Here is a 27,160-nt window from a genome sequence, read left to right as displayed (position 1 = left end):
TTTGAAACTTCTTCTCGCCTCGCGTGCCACAAAATGGGAATGAATGAGCGAGCTTTTAAATAAGTACTGACGGATTAAAAATTTAAATTTGCGTACACCTCTAAAAGATTAATTATAGAGTTTTACTCGTTGAAATTTGTAAATATGCGTTGATTAAGTCATTACTAAAGTAAAGGGCACGTGATACCGACAAGTTACTAAAATTGCGTTTACTTTCTATGAGATGCTTTGTTTACTTTATTTTAGTAAACACGTACGGCAAAGATTATTTAAAAATCTTGTTTTTTTACAATGTTACAATGCAGTGTAGCAACGACGATTTGTCTTTGTTCGATGTGCGCCTAGCATGACTACGCATTTACAGACAGACAGATGATATGCTACCGTGAGTTCACTTAAAAGTAAGGCAGAAAATTTGCATTGGCTACGGTTTGATGTTAACAGACCGAATAAAATAGTTTGCGAAATATTTGTTTTATAAAACCAAGTGAAAACTTTTGTTATCATCATTTTTGCAGATTTCCAGTATGTGCAAGTCTACAATGGAACATGTTATTTGTTCGGAAAATAACCTTAGACTTGACGTACGTACGCAGTATGTACGGATATATAATTTGATGTCCTTTGAAGCCTTATTATTCAAATCGTGTTCGACAACAATAACAAAATGCATACTTTAAAATTTATGTGGGTTATTAAGAGCGTCAGCGGCTTTTGTGACCGTTTTGTCTGTCCGTCTGTCCATTTAACATTAATTTAGGTATATGGCGTCACTTTAAAGGAAATTTCAATCGCTTTAACACCACTTTTTTATGTTTGTTTGACACGGTTTATCCTGCTATAGTACAGAAACTGCTGCGTGGATTGGATGACGATAAATTATGCTTGTGGTCTTGGTTGTTATAATTTCAAAAGAAGACCATTGATAAAATCTATTCAGAAACTGTCATCAATTTGTGCCACCCTTTGACACGACTTACAATGCGATGGTGTGAAGTGTAACCCTCCGATTTGGCTGAAATTTTGAAATTAGGTGGTCCATGTCAATACAACTAACGTTTCTTCAGCCAGTTTGTGCGATGGTTGGAGTTACTCAAAATATTTGAGGTCAAAGTTGAAAAAACGGCTAACTTTTTTCAGGCGGAGTGAGAAAACTCCACTTCCATTCTCTTCCCCTCGCATTGATTTTAACTCCGAAAAATTATAGATTTCATCAATGTTAATTTAATTTATGATAGAAAAACATTAATTATTCATTGCACATGCGTCTTGGTCTTTGTTTTCAAATGAATTGGAAATCAGAATAACCAACGCTTTCGAAATGGAAAGTAAGTTTTTCCATGTTTATTTCCCGTTGATGAATTTATAAATTAATGTTTGTCTGAATTTTTAATACAAAGAAGTAAAAAGCTCACTTATTCAATTATGAATTAAATTTCGCGAGTATAAGGCCTGTTAATTCCTATTTAAGCGGTAATAATAATGTTTTATTTTTGTTATTTTGCATCACTACTTATGCTTGTGTATGAAGGCGTATGTGTGAGTGAGAAACCTGAATAAAATCAATGCGAGGGGAAGAGAATGGAAGTGGAGTTTTCTCACTCCGCCTGAAAAAAGTTAGCCGTTTTTTCAACTTTGACCTCAAATATTTTGAGTAACTCCAACCATCGCACAAACTGGCTGAAGAAACGTTAGTTGTAATGACATGGACCACCTAATTTCAAAATTTCAGCCAAATCGGAGGGTTACACTTCACACCATCGCATTGTTAGTTTCTTGCACCGTAAAATCCATTTATGGCAATGCCTTCTTTGTATCGCATGTTCCGAATAATGGGTGGCTTTCACTTAACAGATATGTCATCATCATCCGTAACCAGCAATCATTATTCCTGCATTATTGTTGTACCGGGTGAACTAGAATGCTATCCATGAATTTTACATAAAAATTCATGACATAATGGCCGTATTTTTATTTTTAATAAACCTCCTTCTCTCCAGTGAATTAATGCCGGACTGGAACACTTTTTACCAATTTTACATCACTTGATGCACATTTTAACGTTCTTCTTGCAAGGATTATGTATATAATTCAAAGTTCATGGAAAAAGTGTCGATTGTGAAATTCCTGTTAAAAATTTAGTTGAATGAAGTTGCTAACTCAAATTGCAATTTTAAGTTTTGTAAAGCTAGGATTACTACAAAATAATCAAAACTATATTATCGATCAAGGAGACAAAGACTTGTCGCAATATGATTTATTTCATATTGGATTCGAGAAAGGTACAGCAATTATGCATTATTTTTCCTATTAGTAATAAAATAATTTTAAAAGCTAAATTTATTACTTCAAAAATTAAGCCTCGTCCAGAAATAGTGAGACGGCTCATATACCTTCCCTGGAGATTTTTAATGCGGAAAATCTTATCATTCCATTTCACCCATTGTGCATCGTTTATAATGTAAAGTTTTTCAACGAATCTTTGCTCGACACACTTTTTCAGCAGGTATTGGTGTTAAGTACTGAATAATTTTACGTATTTTTCGTTCATAAAACTATTTATTTGCACGTCTTAGGTTTCAATTCTACAAACTCGCAAATCCACATGGGCACCTTTGATACTTGTAAAACATTCGACAGACGATGTAATATCGAAACCGTTAAAGGTTGTGCACGATTTTGTTCAGAAGACCAATTACAATTGGAATTTTCCAATCAATGCTGGATTTTACATCATGTTCAACAATACCAATTCAGTAGATGATTTTAGTGTTATCGAAATATATAACATTAAAAATGTGACAATCGTACAAAAGATTGGGATTTATCCAGAGGAGAGGATAAATTATTACAGTTTCGTTAAGAAAGATAACAGACGGTCAGATTTCCGAAAAGAAGTAATGGTTGCAGTTTCAATGGTTAGCATTGTTTTATTAGTATCTGTACTCAGGGGGCGGATATGTACTTATTTATTTTCAACATTTCCATTTGATGACGACCGACGGTCAAACTTTGTAGGTGTCTTCCCTAACTCCTATAGATCACAAAAATTTCAAAATATTTCCACGCATTGTTACATATTTCGAAGTTTTCAGTCATTTACAAATGCATATGTAAAGTTTTAGATATATTTTTAAAATAAGCATACTTTGTAAATATTTCAACGATACGAGGCGAAATTTTTGGGCTCAAAGAAATTCGACGGCAAAAAATCAGAGCCATTATATACAGAAGTGCAAATTTTGCCAAAATTGTACTTGCAATTGTACACATTTCGCAAATATTAAATAAATATTTCAGCGATATGTAAATACACATATGTAAATACACATCCGCCCCCTGCTTATTATTCTTCACATAGAAAAAGCTAATTGACTATTGACAAACCACGCAGGATGTTCATGGCTACGAAGTAGCGACGGATTTTGATGACGACAATACCACAGACAAATTCGTCGGAGGGTTCGAAGTCAAGTTTTACCTATACTTGAAAGATGCCTTAAACTTCACGTAACATTCAACAAAAAATATTGCAAACATATCTTTAATTATTCAGACAGTTTTAATTTTAAAATAGTGAGCAGGCATTACGAGGAAAAGGATACGTTCGAGAAGGCCCGAACGGAACTTTGACTGGAATGGCAGCCCAGATCAACAAGGATTTAGCAGACATTTCAATTTCTTCCACGGAATTTCTGGAATACCGAATCACGGGTCCGGATGGATTTTCATATCTTCTCCCAACCTTCAAGTTGGGGTATAATTAAACGCTACTTCTAATTAATTAGGGTTCATTACTAGTTTTAAATGACGTTATTTTTGGCATTTATTAGGATGGAAGCGTACTTTAAGCAGCCTCCAGCAAGTTCAATCCGAGACGTTTTCACGTCCGGATTTTCTCTCGAACTTTGGGTTACAATGCTTGCCCTTTGGATATTCATTTGCTTATCGATGCATCTCGCCTGCCTTATCTACTTTAAAGAGGACTGGTTCAAATGCTTGGACTGGAGTGATGTCGTAATGTCGGATGAAATATCGATTTGGGCCACGGGTGCGATGTGTCAACAAGGTGCCCACATTTTTTTGACGCTATTATGTTGCATAATAATATGTGAAGTGAAGTGAAGGTGAGGCGTTGTGTAAGTACAAATATTGATTCAGGTTGGTATTTTACACCGAAATGCACTGGAACCCGGATTATCTTCTTTTTCGGATGGTTCACCGGTTTCTTCTGCTACATAGCCTACTCTGCTCAATTAGTTTCCATCTTGTCCGTTGAAGTGGTCCCGATAAAAAGCTGGGATGACTTGATACGAGATGAGTTCTTCATTTACAACGATAACCATATTCCTACTACGAAATATTTTGTTAAGGTGAAAGAATATTATGCAGTTTATGTACTTATCGGTGGTGAAAATTGTATTTTATGTGACAGGGCCTGCAACAGCGCGGCATAATCCCCACCGTTCCAGAAGAAATGAGAAATGTCGACATTGAGAAAACTTTTGAACAAATGATTAAATCAAAGTCGGCCATGGTTTCGATATCGGATTCTCTTTTCCCAATTTTGCAGACGATGGGGTTGTCGGAAAACTACATTTGTAGTGTGCTTTCCGATGTCAGGATTGGATCGAGAACAGTTATCATGAGCATGTATAAAAATATACTACTAAAAATCGGCATATATTTGTAGTCGATTCTAAATGATAAATTGTGTATGTACAAATTTAGGTTTGTAAAGCGTGCAAGTCCAACTCGAAGCATATTCAATTTTAAGTAATATTATCGAGGAATTGTGTAGGAATTTATCATTGAAAAGTGGATTTTTTTCAGAATTCTCCAAATGCTCGAACGTGGAGTGAACAACCGAATATTGCGCGATTATTTTGTCACAACTTCGGTGCAATGCTTGACCGGGGGGTCCGGTTTTAATAAACCGCTCGGCGGCAAAGATGTCTTCACGGCGTATGCAATTCTTCTATCAGGATTCATTTTGTCATGTGCAATTCTTGTAGCGGAACAATTATTTCGGCGAATGTGGAACAGTACGAAATTATTGCCAAATCCTGAACCGCTCGCAGCTGCACCTTTAGCAAGCATAATGCAGTATAATACAAACGGAGAGACCACTTCTCATACAAACATCATTAACTATTATTTGAATAGAAGGAAATCTTCGAATATTTCGAAGAATGATATCAAACGTTGGGCTCAGGCTAGATTTTGAATGTGACATTAAATCATTAAACTAAAGGCAATAAAAAGCAATAAATTGTGAAATCCTTAAAATATTTGTCACTCTTGATATACGCATTTATGCAGTGGCTGCGGAAGCGTGGGGACATAGGGACAATATTCCAGGTTATTCGATGTACTCATCATTTGTCCATGCTATATAAACCCCTTACAATCTTAATGTCCCCAGATGCCCCCACGACTTCCGCTGCCACTGTATTTACATATGTACGTTCTGAATAATTTCTACAAATACATACATTCTGCCAACACGTCCGGATGTCAACTTAATGTCAATGTTTTCTTAAACAGCAATACCTAAAAAACTTCATTCTTCTTGGTTAAAATTGAACTATTTTTACGAATATTAAAAAATACGAGTGTCTCGAAGGCAAGTTACACAAAATATTATTTTATACTCAAATTGATTGATACTATGTCCGTCCTTTTATAGTAAGTACATTCACCCTCTTTTTCCTGAATATCATTAAAATTCACCCAATTTAGAGTATAAAAGAGAAGGAGTGTCAATACTAATACCGGCCGACAATTATTGAACGTTCTAAATGTCTCCTTCTCATCGGTTAAACGTAACACATCATTTTGCGACCCACTTCCAATAATGTTACGTATCTATCTATGTGCATACATTTGCCCCTTCAACTAATAGGGAAACTACACATGACCTGAGAAAAGAAAGCAAGAAAGCACTCCAATAATAAGAAACTCAAATTTCCCTAATTGAATACAATCAATTTGAAGGAGTGGTGTGCACCTCCTCCATTTCCCAGCCACGTATTCATTCTTTCTCGACCACCAAATGTATAGTAACGATTTAGGCGAATTTACCATCCAAAGTCGACATATCGTCAATCACTTTTTACACCTTGTAGAATGTAGAATAGACACTTTTTGATATACTATTTAATACGGACTATGGTTAACCATCGAACAATGGGGTGTCCTTCCTTCGTATTGGCCATGCTATACATTAGTATAACTGTAGCATCAATTTCAGCAAATTACGACATCAGTCACGTCTTCGGAGACGAGTTTAACTACTATTTTAGAAATTTCGACATCGTTTTTGGCGTGCTGAATGGAGAAAGCGGTGGTGAGTGAAAGCTGTAATTTATGTATTTGTTAAACTAGAATAGGATTTTTGCAGGCTCTGATTTTTGGACGGGGACAACAAGCGGCCGAGAAATGGCGCACTACCCAATTAATTCTTCAGAGGAAGTAATAAATCCTCAATCTCAAGCCCGTAAAGAAGACGAATCTTTAAAATCTTCGGAGAAGGATCAGTCTGGAAAGAGCACGTTTTGGAACCATATCAAAAATGAGAAAACGCTTAAAAATGTGACTGTCGCAATTATGATTAATCTGAGCCAGTTGGGATCCTTGGAGTCTGTTTTAGATAACGTAAATGATATTTCATTGATAAGAAACGCTGGTAGCGACAAAAATAAATATGTATCCATATTTTTGTATAGATTCGTCGCATTCTTTCCGAAATAGGGGATCGGCACGAAACAAACTTGAAACCCTATTTCGTCATCGCTTGGCAAAATCCTCTCACTGAGAAGGAAGAGGGGGAAGTAATTTCGAAAAAACCAGGCGTGACTGCCGGATTTGACATTGACAGTGATGTATACTTTACGTTTCTGAAGTGTGTTGATCCAAAAATTAATGCGAAGATTTCCAACAATGCGTCTGAACAAAATCAGACTCAAAAAAGTACTACGAGTCGTGGTCCCTTTATCGTACAAATTCCTACAAATATCACCACTTGTAGCTCGGAACTTGCAGAAATTCGGATTGTAGAATTTTATTCGATAAAGAATGCGTCCTTCATTGAGCTCGTTGATCTTCAGCGGGGATTGACCCTGGTTCAGAAAGTTATTCGAAGATCCAACTTTAAAGCAGCTCCTTTGTCGACGGTAGCAGGTACATAAATTTACGTTACTTTACTAAATAAGAATGGTTGTCAGATATACGAATTATAATCAAAAATTCTCAATTATATTTCATGGCTGGACTTTCTCCGCTGACTTTGCTGTTGACCAATGTCTGTCAGCGGTATGACCTATTTATTTACTAGAAATATTACAAGTGTTCATTTATCGATAATAAATGGTGTTTCCATTTGCAGCACGGATATCCATTTAGAGCCAAGTTTAGTCCGAAAAACGATTCATTTGAAAGTGGCTACGAAGCCGACCAAGTCAAGTTTCTGGGAGAATCGTTCAATCTTTCGTAATGAGCTGAAAAATTATCCAAATATTTATCACGATGACACAAAATGATATCCAATTTCTCTTCCAGAATCGTGGTCAGCGTTGGTACTGGATGGTTGGCTCTACGAAATAATACTTTATCAGGGATGGGACAACAGATTATCTCTGGTGAAGCAGACATTTCCATATCTGCATCTGAAGTGCTGCCTTATCGGGCTCGATATATTCAGTTTTTGCATCCAACATATTACACAAAGTATGGGAATGAAATCCAAAACTATAAATTCTAAAATTGAATTAATTGTACATACCGTCGCTGTTCGCAGAAATTATCGCCTTCAAAACCAATTGGAAACATAAGTGGTGGCCCGACCAATGTGCAAAGACAAATGTGCAAACGACAAATGTGCAAAGACATTTGTGCAAACGATAAATGTGCAACCTGACAAATGTGCAGCCCGATAAATGTGCAAACGATAAATGTGCAAACGATAAATGTGCAACCGATAAATATGCAGGAATTTTTCCAACAAATGGTGCAATATATCTTGATATTCAATGAAATAATTCGGGATTTACTTATTTGCTGTTATTTTAAATTCTGTCCCCGCGGGGTGTCCCTAACTAAAGTTTAATTGTCACTAGCTAAATTTAGCATTACAGTGATTCGGCACGGGAATTTTATTATAAAATTGACAGGGGTCAACCCCGTTATAATGATGATTAGTAATATTTAATAAGTATAAAATCTGCATTATAAGATCTCCAGCTTCATAAGCTTCACCACAAAATTAATGTTTCAGAATTCTTAGTTTTCTGATAAGATGTAATTTGATTTGAAGTGTAAATTATATCAAGATATATTGCACTATTTGTTGGAAAAATTCCTGCACATCTATCGGTTGCACATTTATCGTTTGCACATTTATCGGGCTGCACATTTGTCAGGTTGCACATTTATCGTTTGCACAAATGTCTTTGCACATTAGTCGTTTGCACATTTGTCTTTGCACATTTGTCACCCCATCACATAAGTTGTCAGATGAAAATGCAGGAAAATGTGACACCATATTATAGTTATGAAGTCTCATATTTACCAGAAATTAATCCGACAATTTCTATTTCTGACTGGTTTCTCAACCAATAACTTTTGCACGAACAGCGACGATATATCAGTTTCAATTCCAAAATACTTTCAGCTTGTGGGGCTTCTTCGTTCAACCACCGTCAAGTTCCTTCCGAGACATTTTCATCAATGCATTCACCCGTGATCTCTGGCTCACAATGTTGTCCACGTGGATTCTCATTGTGCTTGCCATGTTTGCATTGTCCATTGTGAAGCGACGACTCCAAACGATGCATGAAAATGATTCGATATTAATTCAGGAGCTAATTATTTGGGCGGCAGGTGCAATATGTCAGCAAGGTAAACACTGAAATTTGCCCCCTCACTTTAGCATTTTGATACTTACTAACTTTCACTATCATAATTTATTCACCTCGAAGGCTGGCACGTGTGTCCGGAGTCCACCTGCATGAAAATCATTTTCATCTTCGCCCTTATCACCGGTTTAGTTTCATATGTTGCCTACTCTGCCGCCCTGGTCTCCATTTTATCGGTGAAAGTAATGCCGATCAGAAATTTGGATGACATCGTGAATCGCGGGTACACTATTTTTCAGGATAATCAAACCATCAACGCGATGTATGGTATGTGTTTTATCATAATTCTTAATTCATGACTTGGAATAATAATGTCTTTTTGTGTGGTTTGTACAGTTATCCAGGTGAGACAACCCCCAAAAAAGTAGAATTTGTGCACAAAAGTTTCTCACACATAATGTAACAAGTGGTAAATAATATGTGCAAATCTAGAAATTAGAATCGGAAGGAGTAATTCCATGCATCCCGCAAGAAAAAAGGTCGATAAGGTCCGAGGTCGCTCTCCCCAAAGTGCTCTCTCCCAACGAACAATCCGCCTTCATCGGAGCGTCGGACTTCTTCTATCCAGTGGCGAAAGAAAAAATGAACGATACCGCGATTTGTAATTCCATTTCTCGCGTTCCTATCGGGGGGCGACCAATTCGAGGAGGTCAGTACTTTCATGTTAAGTATACAAATATTTATGTTAATTATATCTATTTATTTCGTGTTTATAGGCAGTTTCATTCGTAAAGGGTCACCTTTCAAGGACTTTTTTAATCATCGGTAAATCATAACCTTACAAATTTTTGCTCCTTGAATCTCAATTTTCCATTATGGGTTTCTACTGCAGACTTCTCATAATGTATGAACGTGGAATAAGGTACAGACTGTTAGAGACATATTTTCGGCAATCGGCTGTCATGTGTTTGGAAAAGACGGGATCGACAAAGGACCCACTAGGTCAATTTCTACATAATCTAATAATATACAGTGTCATTTGTTTATAATTGCTTAAACCTTGTTTTTTGCAGGATTTAACGACGTATATACGGCCTTCATCATTCTTATCTTGGGCTATTGTCTCAGCCTCTTCATCCTTGTCCTGGAACGGATCTTTCCCCCGACACCTGGAGGCAACATCCTTTTCCTCTGCTCCAAAGCCATCTTGGCGAGCATTGGATTTAATACGAGCAGAAGTACTGGAGGTGGTGACCCCATTTCGGGTAAAGAACCCGTTGTTACTACAACTGGTGGATATTATGGAAAGTTTTAAAAACTAGAGTACTTAATTAAATTAATAATTTAACTGCATTTGCAATTTTGGTTGGGAAATAAAGCATGCAAGATATACATAAATTGGTAAACTTGAATTTCATGAAGCTGTGTCATTCATAAAAATGATATTTGTGTTTTAGAATAAACATATTGTATATTCGTATATTTATTGTATGAACTTCCAACAAACGGCGTGGTTCCAGTTATCGCAAAATCCGAATGCGAAACCATGTCGGCCACAACAGACGTTTAACTGGTCCTCGAATCCTCGGTGGCTGCATAAACTGTCACATGCTTCAATTGGGTTATGGACAGCCCCTATTAATATGTAAATTATTATATTCACAGAAATAATGCGATTATTTAGATTATTGCGTGAAAATAAATAAGTAAATCCTTAATTACTATCCGCTGGGGACATACACAGAGGTGTATGCTGTTGACAGTAACCATCGACATACTGGTAATTGATGTAGCAGCAATCTCGTATTGGTTTATTATCCGTGAAAGATCCAGACCTTCCGATGGAGACCGGTCCGCATATTGGCGAACATTTTTCAAAATCGGAAGCTGCAAATAATACATAAATTAAGCATTGAACCTTATAGTGCTGACGCCATATGAAAATATGAAGCAATCAAATTAGCTAACGCTGCAAAAAGAAACGAGGCACAAGGCCGGAAGCGGAGGGCGAAGGCTTATGTGGGGTCGAAGATTTTGAATTATTACATGTCTAAATTTGAACGAAATTCATTCTGTATTTCTCATGGCTGAAATACATACGCCCCTCAATAAATTAGTGTTCCAGTTATCCTTATATGTATTGCAATGAAATACTAATTTTATGCCTGCATGTTCTGAAATATCATGCATATTTTTTTGCTAACAAGTTTTACTCGAGCTATTAATTAAAAAATAAATTATGAAAAGTTCTGAAGCCTCCCTTTAATAAAATAAATTTGTTTATTTACCTGTTTCTTTATCAGGATGTACGATTGGTGTAGAAAGGTTTGTATGAAAATAATTCATATCGTATTTTAATATATTCAGTTGGTCAGTGAGGTTTGAAAGTTGGGCAGTTATATTTGAAACTTGGACAGTTATATTCGCCTTCCATTCCTGGTCCTCGCGTTTTGCTATTTCGTCTAAAATTTAGTAAAACAAAATGAATATGGTATTTTAGTGATGTTCTCAATAATGCTTGTGTATTTTTTATATTTAGTAATCACAACACGTTAGATTTTTGACGATCTATTTTTTAGTCTCAATTTTAATAAACTAGTGAAATGAGGCAGATTTTCCATTACTTAGAATACAAAATGTGAAATCGAAAGCACCGTATTTTATGAAAATGTTGTACAAATTATCTAAAATTACATTGTTGAAATCATTTCCAGATTTTTCTGTAAATTTGCATGCCACGACACACCACGGTTGTTTGACTTTTGGTATCTTAGAACCTTACCACTGTAATACGGTTAAGCAGAATGGTCGAGTTAAAAATAAAGTGAGTGTTCTTAAAATCGTTGGTACTTTCACAATGGTGAAAAATACCGAAAGTACCAACTGATTCTAGCCTTTATAAAAATATTTTTTCGAGCTGTTTTCACCGCCAATATTTTTTTTAATTTTGTTAATACTTTTTTTAAATTTTCATACCCGAATTATGATTCGTTGTGAGATTCCTCATGCATCGTTTAAGACATTAAATACAAGTTTTTCAGGGATTACACAGTCATTTCTTATCTCACATAATTCTATAATATACTAAAATGATTGTATGATCAAGAGTCTTGATTCAAGACTGATCGATTCACATCCCACTGGATGAGGTGTCAGCACTTGACCCGGTTTTGACCCTCAGAGGTCGGTCGGATATGGTTTTGGCTGGCAACAATTTTTTTAAAGAAGGTTAATAAGGAAACTTCCTTATTAAACTAAACTCGCCATTCTGCGCAACATTACTAGGGAATTGGTAAAAGGTCAATCTAGTAACCTTCTGAACCTTTGCTTTAAGAAGAATACCAAGGAATCGTGATTGTACTGAAAACTGTTACCCTTTTCCAGCCGTTCTTTTATTGCCATGCTAAAGTTGATCTTCATAACCGAGTTAGAGGTAGAATTCCATCCAACTTCCTCCGCATACGAGGGGGCTAGCAGTCTCGCCAGGAGGCTGTCCAAGTAATAGTATGCATAAGTAAAGTCATCTTCCTTTACTGGAATCGGGGTAATCCTGTGAATATTATAAAAAAATGGCTGATTAATGTATTTAAAATACATAAAGGACTCTTAAATCTTTTACAGTTCGAATAATGCATCGCCATCTTCCCAGATTTTAGCGGAGATCGTTTCGTGGCTCGAGTGAAGTCAACCTATTGCGAAACGAATGGGTGTGGGTCTGTATAAACTGATAACGAAATTGCAAAGTCGGGATATAAAACAACCTCCGCAACCAATTTTTTAAAGTTTACAGTATTTGAAAACCCGAGGTCGTTTTTTTAAAACAATGGTTGAGGAAGTAGTTTTCGATCCGGACGTTACAATTGTGAAATAAATTATTGTCTTGTTTTTTTAAAGGGGAGGCTTCAAGTTTCATACGAAAATTAGGTAGGCAATATTCGATAAAAACACTTGCCCAATGCCCACGCACGTCATATTCGTGCCCCAATTCTGAATATTGTGGTTCCAATAGTTTTCATATATAGTTGACTATATTGTGGGGCCATTTACCCCCCTCCCCCTTTTCCAAAGTATAGTACTGCCTTCGTTATTTATCTACCGGTTAAAATTCACACAGTATGAAACCACTACAACTTCTCAAATATCTCGTTTTTGTTGCGAACAAATTTTACTCAAATCATTCCTTTAAAAATAAATTATGAAAAGTTCTGAAGCCTCCCCTTAAATACTCGCGATTAAGTCCTATCATATTTTCTTACTAGACATTAGGATCTCATTTGCAAAAATCTTGACAACATCGTCATTCACTTGCTGTGCCGTATGTGGCCAATCGTAGCAATACTTTCGAAGGTAGATTGCTTCATCGGAGTGGCAAATGTCAAATTTGCTACTTATTAATTGTAAGTTGTTCCAAAATATGAGCGGATTCATCCGTTCGCCATAAATTTCTTTGGTCATAATTTCCGCAAAATCGTCCCGTTCCAAGTAATCTCTGACTTGGCCAAGAACCCAAGTTCTGTTGCAATTATTGTCTTCTAGAAATGGTAATTGACGTAAATTTATTTTTTTGAGATTCTAGCTAAGAGTAAAAAATTCAAATTATTAAATATTTACCCAGCTTGTCAGACCGTGTTGGGGAAATTATTCCAATTACAATTACTAAGATTGTAAGGGTGGAAGAAGTCCCCCAGGTTTGACACTGCCTTAAGGTTTTCATGTTTAACAGAAACCTTACTGTATTTAGGAGGTGTTTTAAAATCGAGTAACTCGATCAAGTCAGAGAGAAGAAAGTGAAAGAATAGAAAGACTTGTGGAAACTGTGTATCCTTAACTGGTAGCCTGAGGGAAGTTTCATTTCATGCGAACGGATTTGGTAGAATTCGGCAATAAAAGTTTCAAGAATACAGGCTGTGAGTACGTACGCGTGAGTCTATATGCACGCATATTATAGACTAAGGAAGGACCAAAGGGCACTGGGAAATAATTAAGAAGGAAGTAAGACCCACCCTTTCCATTCCTTCAAAATTTAAATTTCAAAAATTGTGTAAGGATTGTATCGATACTCTTCCAAGGCCAAGCCTATCTTTACAGTTTATGAACGAGTTTATGCTAATAATTCGAATGCAGTTTTTTTAGTGTCTATTTGAATTCATTTGCATGTACATAAGACTGTGCGTACATACATATATGCATTTTTTATGCATTATATTTATGTATGTTATAAGTTGCATTTTCTGATATGTTGGAATTATTATTTTCTCCAGGTTGGGTGCGTATACTTTAAAATAGATGGAGTTTTTAAATCTTTCCCATGCAAACTTGTGAAAAATGCTAGCTTGCGATAATTACAACAAATTTACGAGGCATTTCTCGGAGCTGCACGCACTATGGTGCGGTTTCCACCCTCGGATGATTTTCTTTTAACGTTTAGGGCAGATTTCGCTTGAAAGGCTGGAATATTATCAATGAAATGCACCATGAAATCAATCAGATCTAATTGTACAAGTTTGAACTTTTTGGTGATTATGCATATTATTTAAAACCACCCTTGTCTCACGTTCCAAGAAGTATCGACGAAACGTGGTATACGAATGGTGAAGCTGAAAATGAGACAAAGACTACCAATTTACCTGCCAAATCCTTTAAACAGCCAAATGAAACGTGACGCTAAGACTAAATGCTTGCCTGTAATTAATTAAATATTTCTAGTTAACATAGCATGTACATACTTTTAGGATATGCGAATTACAATTTTCAAGTCAACACGACAATGCCAATTGCCAATCAAGTTTCTTTTAGGCTAAACAAAATATCATTTGAGATTGATGATGTACTGAGTTTGTGCAAGTACTAATTCCATTTTTTACCACTTTGGTTGGACCAAGAAAATAAGTGAATAATAAGTACGTATGTGGTAATACGTGATATAAATGAAATCCTCGACAGATTCAGGTTCCGAGGTTCAAGATTTGAGTGGTTTCGTTGAACGCAGGTTTTTTTCAAAAGTCGTTCAACAACCACTTTTATTATTAAGTTTGAGTATCTACTAGACTTTGACTTGTGCAGATGATTGTATGCACTTACGTATGTTTGCCATATTATAAGATTCCATTCCTTCTGTCGTGTCGTGTCGTGACCGTGGTTTGTAGTAATAATTATTAATCATATGAAATACTATAGACTGTTATTAACAGGTTTTGTGTAATTATTACCTAAATATATTTATTACTGAGAATATGCAAGTTTTGTATTTTCTCTCTTTTGGGGAAGATTCTGGATTTGCTCGAATGGTGTTAAACGATCCACACAGTAATATTATCCATACAGAGTGAAATGCGTAAGAAGATCCGAACAATCTCACCAGCACATCACGCGCACCAAATCACTGTTTTTAACATAATTCCGGGTATCACAATTAGCATAAGCAAAGCAGGATATTAAACAATTTCATAAGCTTCTTTCCCTGACATGATACGAATTAAGATTCACTTGCTAAAAGATAAGGGAAAGCACGTGGCTTTCCTGATTTTGTCCATGATAACAATAATTGACTCTTCAGTTGTCAATGTCTGTAATAATGATACAAACATGTGGCCAGACTTTTCTGCGGGCTACAATTTTTCATATGGGTGAGTAATATGCTTGATTTATGGATAATGATTTTATGAAATTAAAACTAAATCGTTTAAAAATATGCTTTTCAGATCTACACAGTTTCAGCTAAATTGTTCTTTCATGGATGTCATAGAAGTGCATACACTTCCCTACAACATGTCTGACGGACAAAACCCAATATCTGAGGATGGACATTTGCATTATGAATTTCAAGAGTACAAACCGCAGAAATATTGCATACACAAGTAAACAATGTTTATTTAATGTCAAATTTTTTACGGAAACTAATTTCAGCACAATTTAGTATTACAGAGGACGACATAGAGTTTCAAATATGTCAAAATAAACGTTGGGAAAAAGCTTGTGGGGCTGAACCCTGTATCAGAAAATGCTGCCCACCAAACGCCGTTTTTACACTCGAGGACGATGGAGGTTTTAAATGCATAAATTCTACCAGTATTTGGGAACCGACTATTTATGAGAACGAAGACGAGGACACAATCATTTCCGAAGATATGAATACAACATTTAATCCCATCCGGTTTATTTCAAGTCATCCCAAAGAAGGATGGTGTAAAGAATTTGGGCCATACATTTTGGACTCGATGGAATTCGAGGGCAGCAAATATTTGTATGAAATGGTTTTGAATTACGTATTTTGGGTATGAGCCAAAGGTTAAATTTGTCAAATTAAAATTCGAAGGATCCGGATTTTAAGCAATGGAAATGTGATTGTTAAAAATCATCAACTTCAACCCTGGAGAGTCTTATCTCATGGAAGTTTTTGTATTGATGGAATTAAAAGAGATGCATCAAATATTGTGGATTCGAAAAATGACGCTATTGTGGTAGACTGTTCTCCACCGGATGTAGAAGATATGGTAATAATAAGATATACTCAAGATTAATTAAACAATTTAAGTTGTTTGTAAATGTTCATATTATTTCATTCATACTTAAATAGATATTATTATTATTATTACCGTTAGATATTATTCATACTTATCTATTTATTCATAAACAGGTCGAGGAACCAGTGTACTTTGTCTTCCAAGCCATTGCATGCTGCTTTCTAATTTTGACAGTGTCGGTAATATCGAAATCGAAACTTAAACTTACTTAATCTTCTTTATCTTTACATCTACCTTTTCTTTGAAAAAAGGTGTACCTCATCCTTTCAGAAAGGCAAAATATCCACAGCTGGTATAAAATATATGTAAATTCAGGAAATTTCAGAAATCTGATATATATATTTATAAATATTCATATATTTAATATATATTTCAGGACATTGCTATCTTACGCAATTTCTATGTTGTGTCTGCATCTGTCTGTATTTGCTATATACGCGCATAATGAGAAGGTAGCTTTAAGCGATTCCAGTGACTGGGTGTGCACATCTTTGGGTGGGTATATTTACATGAAAATTAATATGGAAAAGTGGGATTCAATTGAATATATATAAAATTAATATGTTGTTTTCTTGCAGCAATTGTCTCTCATTTTCTGTACCTGTCAACATTCTGCTGGCTAACATTAATTAATTTCGATGTATATTGGACGTTTAATAACTTGACATTGACCACTGCAAGATCAAAGCGGAAACAGAGATTTATTTTCTACTTACTCTTCGCATTTCTCGTCCCCTCTGCCGTTTTACTGTTTGGCTTTGCGCTGAAAAAATTATTCACGTGAGCACATTTCAAATTATTGACAAACTTATCAAAAACCAGTAGAAAAAAAAATTATTATCTAAAATTTCAGTGGAAAATTGGACGCAACCGCAATCTACCTAGAATACTCTGTCCTTCACTGTTATATTAATGATTCTTCAGCTTTGTTCTTCAAGTTTGTCCCCGTCGCGATTTTGCTAGGGTGCAACGTCGCCTTGTTTGTAATTACTGTAATCACCCTCTACAAAATTGGGGAAAGTACAAAGTTTGCAACTAACAAGAGTTCGCAGAATGACACGGAAAAATCCAAGTATGCTGACATGATAATTGCCACTGTTTATGATTAATGCTCCATTTAATCGAAAACATTTTTTTGTCTTAACAGGTTTTTGCTCTTTGTCAAGCTTTTTTTCGTCATGGGACTAATCTGGATACTGGAACTTGTGTCGTACTTCGCATTTGGGAGAGCATCAAGCAACCCGGTTGCCTATGTTTTAGATGTCATCAACATTCTGCAACCTGTCGCCATATTTGTCATTTTTGTTTGCAAGGCGGATATTTTTAGAGGACTTCAAGTAAAGCTACCTTGCCTTCGATGTACGTATGAACTTGTTTACATATAGTTTACACTTTATTTGCATATAAATAGCGTAGAATTAATTTAGATATGCGTTATTTTAGGTCTGTTCCAGTTATTGGGTTTGCAATTTCTTCGTTCTCGAATTGGGAGTGGCCTAAGCTCGACGAGTGTGACGACGCAGATTTCTACCAGCTCCACTAGAAGCACTGCTGGGGAAAATCCCGGAAATAACGTCAGCTTTGAAATGAAATGATGCTAAAATCTGCATCATTCATGAAATCACGATACAAAGACATATGTATGCAAATTTATGAGTTTTGTCTATTAGTCTAATAAATTGTTCCTATTTTGTAAGTACATACAACCAACTAGAATTTTTATTTTCCATACTCGGTGTAATTGAATTGAAGAGTCCTAGAAAAAACGAATGATTAATGAATTTATAAAACGTGTCCATTGTAATTAGATCCATTGTTAAGTCGCCAATTAACTGTCACTCAAACCCAAAGCACAATACACAATGGAAATAGGAGATGAAATCTAGTGTATCATTCAGTTGCTGAGATTCACAGAATCAAAAAAATAACGTAAAACCCCAGAAGCCGACGGACCATGAATAGACAACACTTTTATGGATCTACTCCACAGCACAATGATTATAAAATTAACATTATATGCAAAACGCCATACATATGTTGGCTTTAACGAAATTCCAGGTATGCGTGCTGCGATTTTGTGACATGCAATGTCCACGAAAATGACGAAGCTGATATAAAATTTCGATCTACTTTATATCGATATATTATTGACGCGAGGCAAGCTTTTGTAATGTAAATACCTGCAGGCTGTCATTACTTGGCTGTGGGATGTTGATTTCAACCGTGTCCGTTTTTTTTCGACTTGATTAAATCGAGACTGTACGATCTCATAAAGATTTCTTAGTCAACGACCAGAGTGCCGAAGGTTAAGTCAGAGTCTCAACAAGTCTGGTTTTATTAGTATTAAACACCAAATCGTATCAGTTTCTCGTCTCACAGCATCTGCAAAGTTATTCTTACCCCTTTCGGAAAATTTCATTAGTGACAGTGTTGCATAATGTAATGTGATTTATTGTGAGATTCCAGACCTATTTAATTATGTGTATTTGTGCAAAAAACGCCTTCTGGTCATTCCATTGCATAAGTCAATTAGTAGAATCTGCGCATTAGTGGGATTGCGGTGGATGACTTTTAGCAGATTGAGTTTATGGCGTCATTTCCACTTTGAGACTGCAGTGGAAGTATCATAAAATTTGGGGAAGATCCAGTCGTAATTACTCGGATACAAGTCTGGAGATTTAACAAAGTCATCATGGTTTTTAAAATCTTTGTAATATTCTTAACGCTATTTTGTCTCGTGAGATGCGAAATTGTGAATTTTGGAGTGTGTTGTTCAAATAAGAATTGCACAAAAATTCAAAATGATGACACTTTTAGTGGACAATTGTTTCAAGAGTTTTTAGTCAAACATCAAAATTTAATTGATTCGGGATACAACGAAGATGAACTTACAAATGTGGATTTTTCGGAACGGTTGGTTTTACATAATTATCATTCAATTTGATTTTTTGGTAAAATCTCAAATTTCTAACTCCGCAGGTGGATTTACCAATCGATATCCTGCCCCAATGGAACTTCCTCCCTTCTCGTTCAGAATGCTACGGAAGATGTTAAATTATTCCTGAGCAACGGATACTTGAAGAATGGCAAAGATTACTTGCCTCCGAACGAATACTGCATAAATAAAATTTCTCCAATTCTTGACCACATGGAACTTATTGTATGCAATCCAGAAAAATGTTCTGAAGAAAAACCCTGTTCCAAAAGTGTTCCAAAGTGCTGTCCACCACACGAGGTAGCTGACTTTTCTCTTTATCAAGATGGAACGGTTCGATGTCGGCCAGCTGGAAATGCATCTTGGAGTCCGATGTTCTACTCAGATCTGCACTCCAAAGCACCTCTCACAGAGATCGGAATAGGTCAAAGGCCAAAAGTCACCATTAGCCATCCAAGGGAGTGGTGTCGAAGTTCCATAATCGCTTATCCACTGAAACACAGTTCCAAAATTCCAAAGAAAGATGTGTAAGAGATATTATTTTAAATGTAGATTCGACGCTATATTTTAACCGTTATGCAATCCACAGATTTAGAATACTTCTCGATGGAAGTGTTTGGATGAAGCATGATAAGTGGAAGTGGAATTTACTTGCACCTGGAACATTTTGTTTAGACGGTGCAAAAAATGTTGATGACGATGCATCTCCAAATGCCACCTTTTCTGGAGACTTTCAAGACACTGTTATTATTGACTGCAGGGACTACAGTGAGGTTGTAAAGCCGTGCGTCTCGGTATGTCAAATTATTTTCAAAAATTTCATTTTGATTGACTAAATCATTTACTGATTTAATCTTGCGACTTTCTTCTAAATATAGAATGTCGGTACTTCAAAGGCGTATGCAGTGTCATTTCTGGTGGGGTCAGCATTTCTTCTGATCACTGTCCTAGTATGAAACCTAAATATTGCCCATTTTTTATTTAAAAATTCCAAACCCACATTTATCCCATTGTTTGATCAAGATCAATTTGATTGGACAAGTGTGGGTCTGGATTTTCTTAACTTACCGTTTCCATTAGGTGTACATCTTGGGGGAGAAGAAAAACGTTCACGGATACACTTCAATAGCATATTTCGGATCAATGTTTGCAATGTATATATTCACTGGACTTTCTAAACTGGATTACCTTACGTTTTTTGGGAATAGTGGGGTAATTAATCAATACATTCTTACCTTTTATGTTAATTACCTCTTATTGTAATCTTTTTATTCCTTTTTTTCAGAATTATGGATGTCTTATTATTGGTTTGTTCATATCAATATTTTAATTAATTTAACACACAATTGACCACTTCTTTATTTATTTTTAGCCATTGGAGCCCATTTCTTCTGGTTGTGCACTTTTTGTTGGATGAGCTGTGTAAATTTTTCTTTATGGTGGACGTTTCGGTATTGAAAAAAAAATCCAGTCTTCCTTCCAGATTACATAACATAAAATGTATTTATATCCACACACAGATCACTATTACCAACTGGAGGCAAGTCGAAGGGTCTCAGCAGATTCATGCTTTACGCTCTCTTCTCTCTGGGAACGCCTTCAACAATTGTTGGCGTAGCAGTTGTGCTCGACTACTTTTACAAGTTTGTGAAATACTCCTGCATATACATTTGTCTGATCAGAATGCATGTGTAAATCATTTTGAACGGAAATTGCAAAATATTTTACGCAGAAATGACATCGAGAGTGACATTATTACTCCGGAGTATGGGAAACTCAACTGCTTCATGAACCCGGAGTATGCCCTGCTGCCTTATCTGTACGGACCGATAGGAGTTTTACTCTTATGCAACTTGATTTTTTTTTCCTTCACAATTTATGATATGTACAAAATCCAACAAAGCACAAAATTTGCTTCGATGAGCAGTTCCAAGAATCCAAAACAAAAGCAGTCGTAAGGACATACTGACACATAAATATTTTATAAATTGCAGTGGCCGAGGAAGCTGCGGGGACATCTGGGGACAATTGTCCCTTTGTCCCCCCGCTTCCGGGGCCACTGATAAATAACGATGGAATTAATCACTTTCTCCCGTTTTTTACAGTCTTGTGCTATTTGCAAAGTTGGTTTTGCTGACGGGCATTCCTTGGTGTTTTGAATTCGTCTCGTGGGCCACGACACCCTGCGGCGAAATACCGTGGTATTGGGGAATTTTTGACTACATCAATATTTTTCAGGCGTTTGCGATTTTCGTCACATTTGTGTGCAAGTCGGAAACCATAAACTCGTTGGAAGCAAAATTTCCAACCTTTAAGAGTAAGTATCTAAATACTTGTGGTATAATATTTAAGAGACTTGATATGATACTCACATATGTAACATTTGAATCTGCAGGGATAATGTTATTTGTGTCAATTAGTCCAGAAAAATCTGACGACTTGTTAACCAGATTCCCGTATTTGAAGTTTATCGTCAAACCGTTAACTCGAAGGCATAAGACGAGTCTGAGAGCTGTTTCTAGTACGAAAACTACTGGAGTTGAGTCTTCAAGAAATTCCACCTCACATCGGAATCAATTTGCAACGAAGTAATAGGCAAATCTTCACAAGATCATACTTGGTGTGATTATTTTTTATTTAAATTATATTTAGTTACATGTAGATTATTAACAATTTATCTGCTGATCTCATCTTTTTTTGTTAACGAAAGTCTGATATGCAAATTAAAACAGAACATCAAAACTTCCAACTAATTATATCACCCCCTTCGAACAATGTCAAGATAAATCGGTTCAAATTTAAGAATGAAGGAACTCCCCGGTTTGAACTGAACTTTGGTATCCTCCTTCATTTCAAAAGTGAACGTCGTCATAAAATTTGCCATTATAATTTTCCCCATTTCATACGCCCACCTCTGCCCCACACAGTTTTTAGGACCGTGTCCAAAAGTGCAGAAGGCGTAGGCATTGTTGCTTTTATCTTTATCGCCTGATTGCAGCCATCGTTCTGGAATGAATTCGTCTGGATTTTCATAGTACTTCGGATGTCGGTTTGTAGCCCATACAGGAATGATCACATTGACTCCTGCTGAGATTTTATAGCCCTTGTACTCCCAATCCTTTGTGCATTTCCGCTCCACTTTGAAAAATGGTGGAGCCAGTCGTAACGCTTCTTGAAAGCAGGCTTGCAAATATGGCATTTCCTGCACGGCTTGAAACCCAAGTTCAGCCTCACCATCGCATTTCTCCAGGACGGAGTCAATTTCTTGTAAAACTTTTTCCTGGACGGACGGATTGCTTGCTAAATAGTACGCCATGAAGACGATCGGCGTGCTCACGGAGTCAAAAGTTGCCAGGAAAAATTCCAACGCGAGTGCAACCGCGTTGTTTTCGGTAATTTTGAGATGCTGGTATTGCGGGGCTTGTGCTTTGGATAAGAGGTCAATAAGCGTGTCGGTAAAGTTGTATTGCAAATTGATTTTCTCAGTGTGCTGAGATTGCCTGTCTTTAATCAGATTAAGGACGAGTTGACGAAATACGGCGATCGGTTCGGATGGAATGGTTGGATGCCACTTGATCAAAAATGGAAATGCTCCTGTACGAATGTGCATAAATATAAAGCTTATTCTGACGTAACTACGATAATAAGACTTAATTTTAATCCAATGCTTACGGACTAATTCGTGTTTGATGTCATATCCCGAGAATTCGCTGATAAGTTTCTTCATAAGAATGTCAAATGTGTGTCCAGGATCGACTCGGTTTTCTAGTCGGATGCCACAGTAGCATTTTTCGATTGTTTTAGTTATCAGCGACCCAACAAAACTGAGAAGTATTATGTAAAATGAGATAAGTGCTTATTTTCAAAATTTGTAAAAAAGTCTTAAATTCGTACGATCTGAAATCCATCGTGATTTTGTCACCAAACGATTTAGACTTTAGTTCTGAAGTAAACTCTTCTGACAGTTCTCTCAAGCATTCGCTCATATCTCGAATCCGATGCGATGCAAAATTTGGTGTTATTACTGACCGAAGAAATCTCCATTTTTCCTCTGTAGCGTTTAATAAGTAAATAATTTACATAAATACATTTGTAATGATGTGTGTAATATAATCCAAGTAATGAACGTATGTATGTATTTATATATTTTTGTACCATGCTGCCAGTCCAAGACTTCATTAGTCACAGGATTTCCAAAGTCTGTCTTTTGTCTTTCTTTGAAATGATGTCCATCTTTTACCAAAATGAGACGTATCATTTCTGGATCACACACATGCACTTGTGGGTTCCTGCCTTCAAAGAACTAAACATTTCGGAAATCCTGAATTAGTAAATATCTCGATAAATTTCATGTAAATGTGTCTCTCAATTTTTAAATACCCCATAAATATCTCCATACTTCTGGAATCGCTCATAGTCCTCCAAATGCTGAACTTTTTTGTACCCTTGTGGATCACTGCCTAAGATGAAGGATGGTTTGACCACGGGAAAACCCAAGTTGTCCAATTTATTATAATTCCATCTGGCATACACGACAAGAAAGATGATCAAGAAGATGAAAATGCAGAAAAGAAGAAATGTCAGAGACATTTGTAGGGAAATAATGTGACACTTTATTTATAACGGTTTAATATTTGGATCATTTATGTACGCCTGTTGCATTTCAGTTTATAAATGAGAGCTCATTTCTGACAGTTCAGTCTGTACTTTTGAAGTACTTATTTCTCTCGATAAGAGTAATTTATGTACCATGTTGATCTCAAGTGGCAATTTATTGGTAGCTTTGGAATGGAAGTTATTGCGTGTGACGAGTATCCTATTGCGTCATTTATGTATTTTAAAAGACAAAGTAATTGGTGTTCTTAATTGCCACTGCACACATTCAAACGTCATCATCACATTATTATAACGTAACATTTATAATCAGTTACAAGATAATCATTTTAACGCGATTTGCTTGTACAAGTAAAATAATGGACCTCTCGATGCTTTGTTCACGTGTATTATTTTTCCGAAACACGACCAATGTCCTACCAATAACTTGTCTGCCTAACAATATCCATGTCCTTGTCCTTCCATGCCTACCGAAATCCATCTAAATCAAGAGTAGATCTCATTTCACCATAATATATGAACACATACATTGTTATGCACATGTGTCCCCCGCCCTCCTTACATGTACCGTGAAGAAAGCTATTTTATCTTGATTGATTTTCCCCTATTTCATTCTCCACTCGTGTAATACTATTCGTCCGCGGACTGCTTTCCTTTGTGGTCTTTGGTAATACGATGGTATTAATAACATTAATTCAATGGTAATAATAACGTCAACCCAGACAACCTGGATGGATGGGAATATTGGATGGCAAATGGGAAAATGGGGCATTTTCAATCCATGAATTCGAATGTAACCCGATAACCACTCCGACTAACGACAACTCCACAAGACCACCAATAAGCTCACCTTGATCCAAAGAAAGATGGACAGTGAGTGATGAATGGAAAGAAGAAGAGATTGGGTAGATTTTATTAATAAGAGTCCGCCCCACCGACGGACGGCAAGGAAAAACACGGTACAATCTCCCAGATATCCACCCAAACGACCTTTCTCCTCAATAATAATACCGGACGAGGCAGGGAGCACTGTAATTTTGCTAATTTACTGGACAAAGCAAATAGTTTGTTCACCACCAGGCTTTTATGGAGAGACATTTGTCTCGAGGTCGTTTAATTAGTTAATTTACTACATAGTTTATAATTGGAGTAAAAACTCTTTGTAAATTGAAATCTGCAGATGTGAACCGCTAGAATTATGTAGAGTGCAATCCGTGTCGAAAATAGCGTTTCGCTCGCCCCATTTGTTTTCCATCCATGTCGAAATGTAATAAATGACCGGACCATTGTCTACTATTGTGAGAGAGAGATTATTAAAATAGCACCAACCTAACTAACCTAGTCACCCACCCACCATATTCTAATGTGATTGCTCAACCTCTTCTGTCGTCCTTGGCTGTGTGCCTGAAAGTGGTGGTGAAATTACCCAATTTGCCGCAATTATTAGAGACACCGAAAGAAAATAACAAGTTTAATCCCAGCGATTGTGTTCCGTTCCGCCTCGAAAAAGTACCAAAACCCAGGTATGATTCCATTATTCATGATTAGAATCATGCTGATCAACATGCGACTGTATCGATATCGTGATTGCGACGACGACTATTTCGCCACGCCACGACATACGTCAATAGGTTACTTTGGTGTGTGGAGGTCGTTTAGGAAATGACAGGTATTGCTAAAATTTATTGCTATTGATAAATACATTACATTATCTCGCATTACTAACTACAAATACGCCCAGGTAGTGGTCGTGTTATATGGAAGTGAGTTTGTTCCAGTTACAAAATACGGGATAAAACTGTCCTTGGAGGAGAAAGGCATAAGAGAGATGAAGACGAATTAGTGGGGTCGGCGTCGTGTGTGGTGTATAACCGACCTCAAATTGTGATTTCGTTGGGATTGATGGTTAGTAGATTGCCCTGACTGGCTTATATGATCACCTAGCTATATGGTAATAGTTAGTCGTAGACTGTGTGGTGGTTGGTGTGTGCGACCCCATTAATCCCGATTATCATGCTGTGCTCCATCCATGTTACAGTTGTCTCTTGGCGATTTCTCGGCAACACCAGATATTGGACCACCCTCCTTGCCAAGAAGAAGTTGGGAGCAGTTCTCCGTTCCACAGCGTCCATAATGGATCATTAGCTCAGACCTGGAGCAAAGCTTTATTAACAAGGTGGACACACGGTAGATAACTTCTCCAAAAACACAATTGCGAACATTCTCTTATTCCAGGAGAAGAAGGACAATTGTAAATCTTCAAGTTTTCAGAAAAAAAGAACTTTGCAATTTCCACAAAACCCTGATTTTCCCCCTCAAACAAGAAATATCTTGATCAGCAAATAGCACATCTGGTTTTGATACTCCCAATTAGCTCCTGAGATGTGAGATAGTGCGAAAGAATAGAATTTTCCGTGGAAGAAAGCACTGCATGAGAAGAAGAAGTCGCCACTAATCCTGTCTTGTGCAAAATACGATAAGGAGTGGGTGACTACGGGAAGGAAAACTTTTTTTTTATCGACGACGACGACGACAGCAGAGAAAGAAACTCACCTTTACCACTGCGATCGTCATATTTATCCGACCCACCTTGAATCTCGGGGATCGATTTATCCATCCTCAACCTACGATAATAGTTTTATGGTTTAATCTCTGACTGTAACTGAATTGTTATATTTTCTTCCAAGAAAGTATACACTCAGCGAAACGTAATGCAAGCAAGTTTCTTGAATATTATTTAATAGGGCAATCTTTCGTCTCTCTCGTTAGTTTCAATTAAACTTTGACGAAAAATAAACTTGTGGCTGAATAAATTACTCAAGAAAGACTCGAGAGATTAGTCCTTTTCGAACCTTCAAGTTCTGATTATACGCTGAATCGATTCACTCACTCACTAAATATAAATAAATAAAAAGTTCTCGGCAACATGTCTCTCGTACCACAAATGAGCAACACGTGCGTCTCCAGGCTACTCATCCCGGACTCGGACCAGGTAAACCTTTAGTCTCAAATACGCACTTATTATCCGTCATAAAAATAATCTTAATGACCCTCCACGATTATCTAGCTCGTTCTTACAATAGCAAATTAACTCGATAAGAAAATTAGTTTTATTTCTTGCATAAATGATTATGCAAGAAACGTACTCAGTTTCGGTCAAGGTAAAAATAGATAACTCGTGCATATCTGTATAATGACATTGTTCCTTGATTCCGATAAGTTTCTAAGATTAC

At 36.5% G+C, this 27,160-nt stretch overlaps 6 protein-coding genes across 9 annotated transcripts; 4 read left to right on the top strand and 2 right to left on the bottom strand.

The window, feature by feature from the left end:
* The first annotated feature begins 2,146 nt into the window (after window positions 1–2,146).
* Window positions 2,147–5,258, top strand: LOC118435405. The gene is made up of 10 exons (XM_035851422.1): window positions 2,147–2,282; window positions 2,361–2,506; window positions 2,577–2,918; window positions 3,395–3,510; window positions 3,578–3,757; window positions 3,834–4,069; window positions 4,162–4,373; window positions 4,436–4,653; window positions 4,732–4,776; window positions 4,834–5,258. The coding sequence occupies exons 1-10, from the start codon at window positions 2,147–2,149 to the stop codon at window positions 5,225–5,227; spliced, it is 2,025 nt and encodes a 674-aa protein (XP_035707315.1). The 3' UTR covers window positions 5,228–5,258.
* Window positions 5,259–6,085: 827 nt separating this feature from the next.
* On the top strand, window positions 6,086–10,293 carry LOC110849363 (glutamate [NMDA] receptor subunit 1). The gene is made up of 12 exons (XM_022096768.2): window positions 6,086–6,349; window positions 6,404–6,657; window positions 6,729–7,314; window positions 7,388–7,491; window positions 7,561–7,728; window positions 8,672–8,898; window positions 8,979–9,182; window positions 9,252–9,259; window positions 9,348–9,564; window positions 9,632–9,680; window positions 9,748–9,857; window positions 9,929–10,293. The coding sequence occupies exons 3-12, from the start codon at window positions 7,216–7,218 to the stop codon at window positions 10,168–10,170; spliced, it is 1,428 nt and encodes a 475-aa protein (XP_021952460.2). The 5' UTR covers window positions 6,086–6,349; window positions 6,404–6,657; window positions 6,729–7,215; the 3' UTR covers window positions 10,171–10,293.
* On the bottom strand, window positions 10,207–17,182 carry LOC110849361. 4 transcript variants are annotated; one of them, XM_035851135.1, is made up of 7 exons: window positions 13,467–14,101; window positions 13,112–13,387; window positions 12,475–12,544; window positions 12,230–12,405; window positions 11,144–11,317; window positions 10,578–10,742; window positions 10,212–10,490 (listed from the first exon to the last, which is right to left on the bottom strand). In XM_035851135.1, exons 4-7 carry the CDS (start codon window positions 12,273–12,275, stop codon window positions 10,339–10,341), a joined length of 537 nt encoding a protein of 178 aa, XP_035707028.1. In that variant the 5' UTR covers window positions 12,276–12,405; window positions 12,475–12,544; window positions 13,112–13,387; window positions 13,467–14,101; the 3' UTR covers window positions 10,212–10,338. The 4 variants fall into 4 exon arrangements, with proteins under 4 accessions (XP_035707029.1, XP_035707028.1, XP_035707027.1 ...); XM_035851136.1 differs by having other exon boundaries at window positions 10,207–10,490; window positions 10,596–10,742; window positions 12,475–13,387; window positions 13,467–14,120; XM_035851134.1 differs by having other exon boundaries at window positions 12,475–13,387.
* On the top strand, window positions 14,856–18,084 carry LOC110849193 (G-protein coupled receptor Mth2). Its single transcript, XM_035851133.1, has 11 exons — window positions 14,856–15,481; window positions 15,557–15,712; window positions 15,772–16,098; window positions 16,171–16,348; window positions 16,492–16,557; window positions 16,630–16,670; window positions 16,755–16,873; window positions 16,957–17,158; window positions 17,232–17,450; window positions 17,526–17,737; window positions 17,822–18,084. The coding sequence occupies exons 1-11, from the start codon at window positions 15,321–15,323 to the stop codon at window positions 17,971–17,973; spliced, it is 1,833 nt and encodes a 610-aa protein (XP_035707026.1). The 5' UTR covers window positions 14,856–15,320; the 3' UTR covers window positions 17,974–18,084.
* Window positions 18,085–18,554: 470 nt separating this feature from the next.
* Window positions 18,555–22,069, top strand: LOC110849192 (G-protein coupled receptor Mth). The gene is made up of 11 exons (XM_022096568.2): window positions 18,555–19,291; window positions 19,358–19,840; window positions 19,903–20,107; window positions 20,192–20,263; window positions 20,394–20,525; window positions 20,599–20,620; window positions 20,686–20,764; window positions 20,834–20,956; window positions 21,046–21,267; window positions 21,419–21,630; window positions 21,709–22,069. The coding sequence occupies exons 1-11, from the start codon at window positions 19,071–19,073 to the stop codon at window positions 21,903–21,905; spliced, it is 1,968 nt and encodes a 655-aa protein (XP_021952260.1). The 5' UTR covers window positions 18,555–19,070; the 3' UTR covers window positions 21,906–22,069.
* On the bottom strand, window positions 21,931–23,993 carry LOC110848302 (cytochrome P450 3A56). The gene is made up of 5 exons (XM_022095483.2): window positions 23,694–23,993; window positions 23,469–23,616; window positions 23,208–23,364; window positions 22,986–23,137; window positions 21,931–22,907 (listed from the first exon to the last, which is right to left on the bottom strand). Exons 1-5 carry the CDS (start codon window positions 23,901–23,903, stop codon window positions 22,072–22,074), a joined length of 1,503 nt encoding a protein of 500 aa, XP_021951175.1. The 5' UTR covers window positions 23,904–23,993; the 3' UTR covers window positions 21,931–22,071.
* Window positions 23,994–27,160: the final 3,167 nt, after the last annotated feature.

Source organism: Folsomia candida, unplaced genomic scaffold (assembly GCF_002217175.1).
Source record: "Folsomia candida strain VU population unplaced genomic scaffold, ASM221717v1 Fcan01_Sc004, whole genome shotgun sequence".
Taxonomy (NCBI): domain Eukaryota; kingdom Metazoa; phylum Arthropoda; class Collembola; order Entomobryomorpha; family Isotomidae; genus Folsomia; species Folsomia candida.
The sequence above is the reverse complement of the archived record's forward strand: the minus strand, read 5'-3'. Positions and strand labels throughout refer to the sequence as shown.

Coding starts and splice junctions, on each gene's coding strand:
- LOC110849361 (XM_022096767.2), bottom strand. CDS start 12,275: ATGAAGATCAACTTTAGCATGGCAATAAAAGAACGGCTGGAAAAGG. Junction 11,318..12,229: donor AAAAGAACGGCTGGAAAAGG/GTAACAGTTTTC, acceptor ACTAAATTTTAG/ACGAAATAGCAAAACGCGAG. Junction 10,743..11,143: donor ACATCCTGATAAAGAAACAG/GTAAATAAACAA, acceptor TATTATTTGCAG/CTTCCGATTTTGAAAAATGT.
- LOC110849363 (XM_022096768.2), top strand. CDS start 7,216: ATGGTTGTCAGATATACGAATTATAATCAAAAATTCTCAATTATATTT. Junction 7,315..7,387: donor TTGACCAATGTCTGTCAGCG/GTATGACCTATT, acceptor TTCCATTTGCAG/CACGGATATCCATTTAGAGC. Junction 7,729..8,671: donor CATCCAACATATTACACAAA/GTATGGGAATGA, acceptor AAATACTTTCAG/CTTGTGGGGCTTCTTCGTTC.
- LOC110848302 (XM_022095483.2), bottom strand. CDS start 23,903: ATGTCTCTGACATTTCTTCTTTTCTGCATTTTCATCTTCTTGATCATC. Junction 23,138..23,207: donor ATCACGATGGATTTCAGATC/GTACGAATTTAA, acceptor AATACTTCTCAG/TTTTGTTGGGTCGCTGATAA. Junction 22,908..22,985: donor CATCAAACACGAATTAGTCC/GTAAGCATTGGA, acceptor ACATTCGTACAG/GAGCATTTCCATTTTTGATC.
- LOC110849192 (XM_022096568.2), top strand. CDS start 19,071: ATGGTTTTTAAAATCTTTGTAATATTCTTAACGCTATTTTGTCTCGTG. Junction 20,526..20,598: donor CGTTTTTTGGGAATAGTGGG/GTAATTAATCAA, acceptor CCTTTTTTTCAG/AATTATGGATGTCTTATTAT. Junction 21,268..21,418: donor AATCCAAAACAAAAGCAGTC/GTAAGGACATAC, acceptor CGTTTTTTACAG/TCTTGTGCTATTTGCAAAGT.
- LOC110849193 (XM_035851133.1), top strand. CDS start 15,321: ATGATACGAATTAAGATTCACTTGCTAAAAGATAAGGGAAAGCACGTG. Junction 16,349..16,491: donor CACCGGATGTAGAAGATATG/GTAATAATAAGA, acceptor ATTCATAAACAG/GTCGAGGAACCAGTGTACTT. Junction 17,159..17,231: donor GCGCTGAAAAAATTATTCAC/GTGAGCACATTT, acceptor CTAAAATTTCAG/TGGAAAATTGGACGCAACCG.
- LOC118435405 (XM_035851422.1), top strand. CDS start 2,147: ATGAAGTTGCTAACTCAAATTGCAATTTTAAGTTTTGTAAAGCTAGGA. Junction 2,919..3,394: donor TAATGGTTGCAGTTTCAATG/GTTAGCATTGTT, acceptor CAAACCACGCAG/GATGTTCATGGCTACGAAGT. Junction 3,511..3,577: donor AAAGATGCCTTAAACTTCAC/GTAACATTCAAC, acceptor ATTTTAAAATAG/TGAGCAGGCATTACGAGGAA.